Here is a 9,381-nt window from a genome sequence, read left to right on the forward strand (position 1 = left end):
AGTTTAAAGGGAGGTTTTGGCCGGGTCGGGCGGGAAGGGAGGACTGTAGTAGGATGGTGAGCGGTCTGGGAGTAGCCCGGAGAGAGACAATTATACCAGTTTAATAATAAATACGTTGACTGCGTAGAGCTCTTTCAGTGTACTTCGAGCACTTTCACTTCTAATATTTTACTTTCACCCCCACAGGCCTGTAGATCCAGAGTATCGTTAGCAAGTTTTTATTGATGAGGAAGAGGAAGAAGTTAAAGACCCACTCAGGAGTCTCCCGGATTCCTCTCCCTTTGCACTTTTCTGTCCAGCACAAGTTTTCAAACTCCCCCATCCAGCCTCCAGGCCTTGGTTCTAATGTTGGTTTACACGGGTCCATAAACGCCTATAAACAAAAGATCAAAGCAGAGTTCGCTCACGTTGATGTGGAGAAGACCTCAAGCAACCCTCTTTAAAAGAAAAAAAAAATTTTAATCCCAGAGGGCCTGGCTCCAATTGAAGACCCCTGCGGCTCCCAGCTCTTACGTGGGTGTTTAGGGAGAGACAATGGCCCCCGCGGGGCAGCAGCAGGAGGGATCCGGAGGCCTCTGCAGCTACTGCTTTCCGGCTCGGGTACTGCATCGAGTACCTGCCCGAGAGAAACAGGAGGACGGAGCCAGTTCACTTCACCAAAACCTCAACACGGAGTCGCTTGGTTTCAAATGCATGTCAACACCACCCCCCCCCCCAAAAAAAAAAAAAAACTAGGTTCTTTCATTCAAATGGAATTCGGTTTATTTTCATTTCTTGTCTTTACTAAATGAAACGAAGCCAAAGCTCCGGGTGCAGGGGGCGGGGCGGGGCAGGGTTCCCGGCGGCCGCGGCCTAGTCGCCGACCTGCGCGCGGTGCAGCGCCAGCAGCGGGATCTCCTCCAGCCTCTCGGGCCGCTCCCCGCGCCACAAACAGCGCCGCCTCCACACCGCCAGCTTCTGCAGCAGCCTCCGCAGGCTCGCGGGGCCCCAGCGGCCGCGCTCCTGGGCCGCCGGCCCGGGCCGCATGTACCGGGCCTTCTTCCTGCGCGCACCGCGGGCCGCGCCCCGCGGGAAGAGCCGCCGCCAGCACCACCAGCCCGAGCAGGAGCCGCAGTCGCCGGCCGCGCGCCGTCCCTCCGCCTCGGGCTCGGCGAACGGCGGGCCGCCCCGCTTCAGGCGCGCCATCCTCTCCAGCAGCCCGTGCCGCGCGCCGCCGCGCTGGGGGCCGCTGGACCGCGCGTCCGCCATGCCAGGCCTGGGCCTCTCCTACGTACGAGCGCGCCGGGCGGGGGCCGCGGCCCGAGACTCGGGAACCCAAGGGCCGGGCGGCTCGGCGGAGGCCTCAAGACGCGGAAGGGCCGCTCGAGTCCTTTCTGCCGCCTCCCGGAGTGCGCCCCGCGGCCTTCCCCAGTAGGCGTTGCCAAGGAGACCCGAACGCTGACCCCACAATGCCCGGCAGAGGCCTCCGCTCCGGGTACCGAACGCAAACCCCCAGCCCCAGCAAGTGAGGAGACACCAGGATCCAGAGTCCCAAGTGATTCCTCGGTCCACCAATAAGCCAGCCGAATTCGCTGTTATCTTCAGACATGGCCTCAAACAGACCACAAGGGGCCTAGGAGGTTCCTGAGGTCCAGAGCCATGTTTACTGTACTAGGCGTCAACCCAGAAGGTGGCTGCACAGCCTTCACCAGATCAAGGCTTGGATCTCAGTCCCACGCTTGTGTTGCCCTGGAGGCTTCCAGTATTTTGTGAACTGGTTTCAGGCGTCCTGTATTTTTCGGCCAGCGGGGAACCAGAGTTTCAGGAAAGCTCTCAAAAAAACCTGATTTTCTTCATGTGACCTCACCTAAAAGCCTCTAGCCTTGTAGGATTATGATTGATTTTTTTTTTCAATAGATTTTTCTGATGGCAAACGTAAGATTTTTGTGGAATTTTTGAAAAACACAAATACAGAGAAGAAAACATCTTTTTTTCCTGCTTCTTTGTACACTTTTTCACACTTGTTAATTTTGTCAAATTCAAGTAAGGAAAAGCTAAAATAATAGCTACCACGTGTCATGCTTATTATGTGCTGAGCACTCTTCCTAACATTTTGTATAATTTTTCTCGTTTATTTTGTAGCCCACTGACAAGTGAGCAGGACCAGGAGTGAGTCTGCCTGAGTTTGAATTCTGGCTCCCACGGTTACTAGCTTTAACTTTGGGCAAGTTACCTAACCTCTCAGTGCCTCCAGTGCCTCAGTTTATTCATCTGTAAAATTGGTATAATAACAATCCTACCTCTCCAGGAGTTGTGAGAATTAAATGAGATAAGATACATAAAGCATTTAGCGTACACTAGGCAGACAGTAAGTGCACAATGAGTCAATTATTTATACAATCCTCACAACAACTCAAGTGAAGTGGTTCCCAACTGAAAAATTCCCACTTTGCTGACTGAGAAAACTAAAGCCTGGAGAGGTAAAATCATTTACCTGAGATGACATAGCTTGTAAGTTAAGGAGACATGATTTGAACCCCAGATTCTTTGAACCCAGGATAGTAAATGACTCTGCTGCTGTTGAGCTTTCAACTCTTTGCCCTACCAGTACAGCATGCCTTCTTCTAGTACATTTATCCTCCAGAACACCCACAGTCAATAGTTAGGGGTCAGCATTTAATATTTGTGTAGCCTTTGGATGAAAAAAACAAAACAAAACACAAAACAGGAGGGGGGGGAAAAAACCACAAACAGCTATCCAGTCCTTATTTCTAGCAATTTTTAAAATTTCCAATCACCTTGGCAGGAGCCTTTCAGTTCCCATCACCCTTGAGTACACCCTAACAGTAAGTGTCCTTTGTGTGCCCCTCACCTGGGCATGACCACACGGGGCCAACCCCCAGAAGCCATTCCCCTTTAAGAACTGCTTTATGTTTCATTTGCCTCTTCCCCAGCTCTCCATGGGTGCCTCCTTGTATTCAGGCTGTCTGTGCTTCCTGCCCCCTGAACCAAAGAGTGAGTGCAAGGTAAGTCCTGGCAGACATGGCTGGTAACAAAACAACAAGCCCCAGCTCTGACATATTGTTTATATGAACAGTGCAAGGAAGAGCAGCCAAAGATGCCAACTCCCCGCAGCCGAGCACAGGGCAGCACTGAAACAGAAGGGCCAGATGACTGCAACGCAAATGGAGGGGCACCCTGTTGCTGAGGAGCTGACGCCAGGCTGCAGCTAGTTTACAGCCTGCAACTGTGCCCAAGAGCAGGGAGGACAAGGCAGAAAGTCTCATGCATCATGGGAACCTGAGAGGGGAGGAAAAACTATCTCACAACCACCTCCCAGGAAGATAGGAGGCAAGTAGAAAATGGTCTTGCAGTTCCTTACAAGCCTCACATGGCCTCACGCTCCAGCAAGATTACAGGCTGTTCTGCCAAGATGTGGCTTCAGCTACAATTCGAGCCTGGCCCGTGTGGCCTATGTGGATGTGTACGAGGTCCCCAGGGCACCATGACAGAGCCATTTCCCTGCACAAACCAACTCACATGCTTCCTGAATCTTTTTCTAGCTGTTATGGGCTGAATTTTGTGCCCCCGAAATCCATATGTTGAAGTCTGAACCCCTAGAACCTCAGAATGTGACTATATTTGAAGATAGGGTCCAAATAGGTAATTAAGTTACAATGAGGTCATGAGGGTGAGCATAATCCAATATGACTGGTGCCCTTATATGAAGATCAGAACACAGACATGCAGAGAGGGAAGCCCACATGAAGACACAGGAAGAAAGTGGCCTCCTACAAGCCAAGGAGAGAGGCCTCATAAGAAACCAAACCTGCCAACACCTGATCTCGGACTTCCAGCCTCCAGAATTGTGAGAAGATAAATTTCTGTTGTTTAGCCACGCAGTCTGTGGTATTTTGTTAGGTGGCCCTAGCAAACTAATAACACTGGCTGACTGGCTTTGCCTCCTATTTTATTCTGCCTCAAGCCCCCTCTTGTTCCTCGGTCACTCCACTCTCGAGACACCAGGAGGCACCTGCTTGGCACTCCTGTGTGCAGGCTTCTCCTTACACAGGTTCACTGTGTGGATGCTCTTGGTGCAACTCCTGCCAGGCCTGTGCATCTGCCACTGCTCTCGGGGCCCCCAGTGTCCCCAGGCCACCAGGGGAGGTCTGGGCAGCCTCAAACAGAGCCTCAGGCCTGCCTCAGAGATTGGAGTCTTCAGACACTTGTCACCATGCACAGCCACTGAGTCGTAGAAGACGCTGGGTCTAGGGTTGCCAGAGAAAATACGGGATGCCCAGTTAAATTTGAATTTCAGATAAACAACAAATAATGTTTTAGTATCAGTATATCCCAAATATTGCATAGGCATACATACACTAAAAAATTATTTCCCTGAAATTCAAATTTAACTGGGCTTCTGTCATTTCATTTGCTACCCTACCGGGGGTCCTGGGAGAGTCCAGGGCACTCTCCATTAAGGCACCTTGAGGGAGTTCCCCAGGTCCCTCAGCAGATGTCCTGGACCAAAAGCTGCAGCACTCTCCACGGCCCGGAGCCCCAGTAGAAGCAGGCTTCTCAGGCCCGCCTTGTCCCAACCCAGGTACCCAGAATAGCCTCAGAGACCTGGAGTCTCCGAAGTTAGGAAGAGCAAGAAGGGCCAGCAGATTTGGGCAGAGTCAAACCCAGAAAAAGAGGCAGAATAGCATCGTTAAGAGCGTTAGCTTTGGGGTCATACAGAGCTGATTCAGAGTTAGCAACGTGGCTCAAGTCGTGGGTGCTCTCGCAACCTCAGCTGTCTCATCAGAGCACAGGCTGCTGCTCCCACCTAACACTCGTCTGTCACGAGGAGCGAACGAGACAGGTCGTGTCAGGCCCTAACGTACGGCCTGACACAAAACAGGTGCTTGAGAAATGCTAGCGCTGCTGAGGTGGAATCCTCTCCATTTCCACCTGCTTACATCTCCTGCCCTAAACTCTCCTAGCAAACACAGGTCCTCCCAACGTGAGTCCCAGCAGGGCCTTTGTTTCTGAAGGCCTGGAGCTAATGGCAAGCTCTGGGAGCTCAAACTCCTGGAAACTTTCCCAGGAAAATTTGGGATGCAGAGATGTGGGGTATGAAACAGATGGCTTTGTTTTCTGTGGTCTGGACAGAGAAAGGTCAGTTAGCTCTGCAGGAGCGAGCACTGTGCCAGCGGGACCCGGACCATGAGAGAGTTGTCCTCGCTTCTATAGCCTAACACTCCCCTGTCTCAGACACCTGCTGACCATGCCACCAGGTACAGGTGGAGCTGCACCAGCCGAGCCCTAGGATTAGAAGATTACATCAGCGCTCAGTTCCAGCAAGGCTGAGTCCAGTGACATCAACCCTGTATATGAAAGGTGACACATTTGTAAGCAGAGACATGAAGTGGGAGAGTGAGATCACCAAGGGTGACCCCTGCCATTACCCAGATAACTGGGCCAGAAGTGGGGTATATACTGAACAAAACAGATTTTGCCTCTTCTCTTGATGGATGTTGGCCTCATTCTAGTATATAGATTTTACCAGGCAACTGTTTCAAAATTGCTTTTTATTATAAGAACCAAAGTTTTATCCAGATATTTTGAGATAAAATTTTGATGACATAAATGCATCCTAGGAAAAGCCGTATTAGGAAAGTAAATTATGTATCCAAGGACATTGGATAATTACACCTCAAATGTTTGTATGCTATTATAGTGACTATGAGGGAACCAGATTCTCTTTCCTTTACTGTGCATGGGCAGATCCTATCATCAGTATGTCAAGGCTACTGCAATGTTAGTGCAACCTTGATGTCAGACAGGACCACCCCTTAGAAGACCCCCACAACCATGGCCTGTGGAAATCCAAAGCATTCTCCTCAGGATTTCTACAAATCCTTTGCCTCCTAATGTTCTCCTCTCTCTGACTTTCACGAACTTCCTCCCACATAAAGCATGAAATGTTCTGAAATATGTAGACTTTCGAGGAAATTTTGGATCAGGAACTGGATAACAGGCTCACAAACCGCAAATTAAAAATACAAATGACTTCCCAGAGAACGCTAAGTGTCAAGGTGTCCACCTCTGTGGAGCCTCCGTGGCCTTCCCCGACTCTCTCACTCTTCCTAGCTCTTTCCAACCCTGCCACTCTCTTCTCTGCTCTCTACTTCTCTTTTCTCTCCTCTTACGAACTAAAAAAAAGACTATTCCTCCCTCTTGTTCAAAAGCAAAGTTTTCCCCTTTCCACTGATACCTCACCACCTGTAGATACCTGACTCGAGGATCTTACCCAGCCTCAATCAGCTTGGAATTTTCCTACAGAGAGATATCGCCACCTAAGAGAAAACCTTTTCACCACCCTACATTAAGTCCGTCTCTATTGCTACCATGTAGACCTTTGCAGGATGACTACCCTGTGAAATCACAGGTGGTGGGTGGGTGAGTGAGGGAGAAGGAGGAATACTCCTGAATCAGCGTCATCAGAATCATCACCCTTATCACCGTCAGCATCACTATCATTCATTGACTCTTGCCATTTTCTGCCACGCTGTAGTATAAGGGTATTATAGGCACAATCTCATTTCAGCCTCACAACAAGCCTGTGAGGTAGATAGAAACAGGATCGCATTTCACTGACAAGGACACTGATGTGTACTTTGCTGTGGAAGGATCTATGGCTGGCAGAGACATCAGGCTACACCAGGAAAGCCTTGTGAACTAACCCTGCCTGTGGATCGACTGAGAATTTGACTTACCCTCCCAGGTGGAAAACCAAGTACTATCAGGGCAGGGTAGAGGGGGCTGGAAGGTTTGAACCAGGCAGAGGTATGGGTTTGCTTGGGTTTTGTTTCAGTTTGTTTGTTTGTTTTTATGAGAGAAGAAGCTTTCGTAGTGTTCTTGGGGGAAAACAAGATACACAATTAGATGCTGTGTTGGGAAATAAGAAGGCCCTGACCCCATGGAGATAGGGAGCTGGTAGGAAAGAGACCAAGACAAAGCTGCACTGAGTTTCTGGGAATAGAATACAGTTTTCTTGGGCTTCCCTGGTGGTGCAGTGGTTAAGAATCCGCCTGCCAATGCAGGGGACACGGGTTCAAACCCTGGTCCGGGAAGATCCCACATGCCGCGGAGCAACTAAGCCCATGTGCCACAACTACTGAGCCTGTGCTCTAGAGCCTGCGAACCACAACTACTGAGCCTGCATGCTGCAACTACTGAAGCCCGTACACCTAGAGCCTGTGCTCCACAACAAGAGAAGCCACTGCAATGGGAAGCCCACGCACCGCAACAAAGAGTAGCCCCCGCTCGCCACAACTAGAGAAAGCCTGCATGCAGCAACGAAGACCCAACACAGCCAAAAATAAAAACAAAAATAAATAAATTTATAAAAAAAAAAAAAGAATACACTTTTCTTAAACCAGGGTGTGCAAAGGAGCCAGGTCTGTTTGCTTCTTAATCACATGAGTCTGTTAGTGTAGGGTCAGGGACCTGTTGTTTGTTAACATAATTTTGTATAGTCTTTGAGTTATTTGTGTGGCTTTTTCATTTCAATTTTTCTTTTGCTGTCTTTGTAATACTCTTTGAGATGATGCCAGCCTACTTTATTTGTTATAAGGAAGATATAAAAAGGGAGGATTTTAAAATAAATTTTTTATACAATTGTAAAGGCTACTTTCCATTTATAGTTATTACAAGATATTGGTTATATTCCCCGTTTTGTACAAGACGTCCTTGGGCTTATCTTACACCCAATAGTTTGTGCCTCGTACTTCCCCACTCCTATATTGCCCCTCCCCCCTCCAATGTTAACCACTAGTTTTTTCTCTATATCTGAGTCTGTTTCTTTTTTGTTGCATTCACTAGTTGGTTGTATTTTTTTTAGACTCCACATATAAGCGATATTATGCAGTATTTGTCTTTCTCTATCTGACTTATTTCATTTAGCGTAATGCCCTCCAAGTCCATCCATGTTGCTCCAAATGGCAAAATTTTGTTCTTTTTTATGACTAATATATATATATATATATATCTCACATCTTTATCCATTCATCTGTTGATGGACACTTAGTTTGCTTCCATATCTTGGCTATTGTAAATAATGCTGCTATTGGGATACATGTATCTTTTCAAATTAGTGGGATTTTTTTTGGATATATACCCAGGAGTGAAATTGATGGGTCATATGGTAGTTCAATTTTTGGTTTTTTGAGAAACCTCCATGCTGTTTTTCACAGTGGCTGCTCCAATTTACATGGGGGGGGGGGAATTTTTTTATAGTCACTAGGACAGAATTTTAAATGGAAACTGTAACTTATAGTCACGTAAGGTAATGGCAAAGGGAATCCAGAGAGAATTTCCAAAGGAAAAGCGAAATTCAGAGGGAAAGGGTCTGAGTCACTGACGCAACCACTCTCCTCCACCATCTGCCCTGAGCTCTCCACTCATAACTTTAAGGTCAAAACAACCAAATACAATGAGTGGACCTTGTCAATTTAAACAAATCTACTGTAAAAGGAGAAACTTGAATATGGACTTGGTATTAGATGGCACTAAGGAATTCTTGTGAATTTTATTTGGTATGATAGTGGCATTACTATTTTCCAAAAAAATTAATTTGTGGTGCATACGGAAGAATTTAAGTGTGAAACATGATGTCTGGAATTTACTTTTAAATATCCAGGAAAAAAAGAGGGAGGATGGGGAGATGAAACAAGTCTGGCAAAATGTCAGTGATGGTTAAAGCTGGGGTGGTAGACACATGGGGATTGTTATGTTCCCTATTGTTATGCATATTTGGAAATTTTCAAAGACAAAATATGGAGAGGCTATAGCATAAAGAGAGTTTGTCACTGTGGCCTCTAGTGCAGTGTGATGGGGAAAATAGTCACACTTATCCATGTGATTTGAACAGAAGTTTGAAACCACCTACCTCAACTATCAGCCATTTCAGGAGCAAGTGCCTGAGTGACTGACCTAGGTTTCCACCTAATCCAGCACAGTGTGCAGCCCAGAGGAAATGCCAAGAGGTAAGATGTCAGAGGAGGAAGGTGTGCCCCTCCATTTACCACAGAAGGACCACAGGCTGTGGAGACCAAGCCAGCCTATTTGTATGTACTTCCAGAAACCTAGAGAATAACTTTCTCACTGCACTTGGAGTTTCTAAATCACAAAATCAAAATCATTACCATAAAGTCAGTTTACTTTCTCTTGGTTTCTCAGTTTCCACACCTAAGGAAAAAAAAAAATGTGAAATAACAGTTAAGATGGGGACAACCAAAGTTGCTCCATTTCAAGGACAGCTGTGAGGTTCTCAGAGATAGCCAGCTGGACAATAATTTCAAACCACCCAGCTCCTTGTTGGCCTTTGGCACCAAAGACTTTGCTGCAGATGTTAAG

At 47.6% G+C, this 9,381-nt stretch overlaps 1 protein-coding gene across 1 annotated transcript; it reads right to left on the reverse strand.

The window, feature by feature from the left end:
- Nucleotides 1-736: 736 nt before the first annotated feature.
- C1H1orf202 (chromosome 1 C1orf202 homolog) lies at nt 737-1,645 on the reverse strand. Its single transcript, XM_059905247.1, has one exon. The coding sequence runs from the start codon at nt 1,246-1,248 to the stop codon at nt 853-855; it is 396 nt and encodes a 131-aa protein (XP_059761230.1). The 5' UTR covers nt 1,249-1,645; the 3' UTR covers nt 737-852.
- Nucleotides 1,646-9,381: the final 7,736 nt, after the last annotated feature.

Source organism: Balaenoptera ricei, chromosome 1 (genome assembly GCF_028023285.1).
Source record: "Balaenoptera ricei isolate mBalRic1 chromosome 1, mBalRic1.hap2, whole genome shotgun sequence".
Classification (NCBI taxonomy): Eukaryota; Metazoa; Chordata; class Mammalia; order Artiodactyla; family Balaenopteridae; genus Balaenoptera; species Balaenoptera ricei.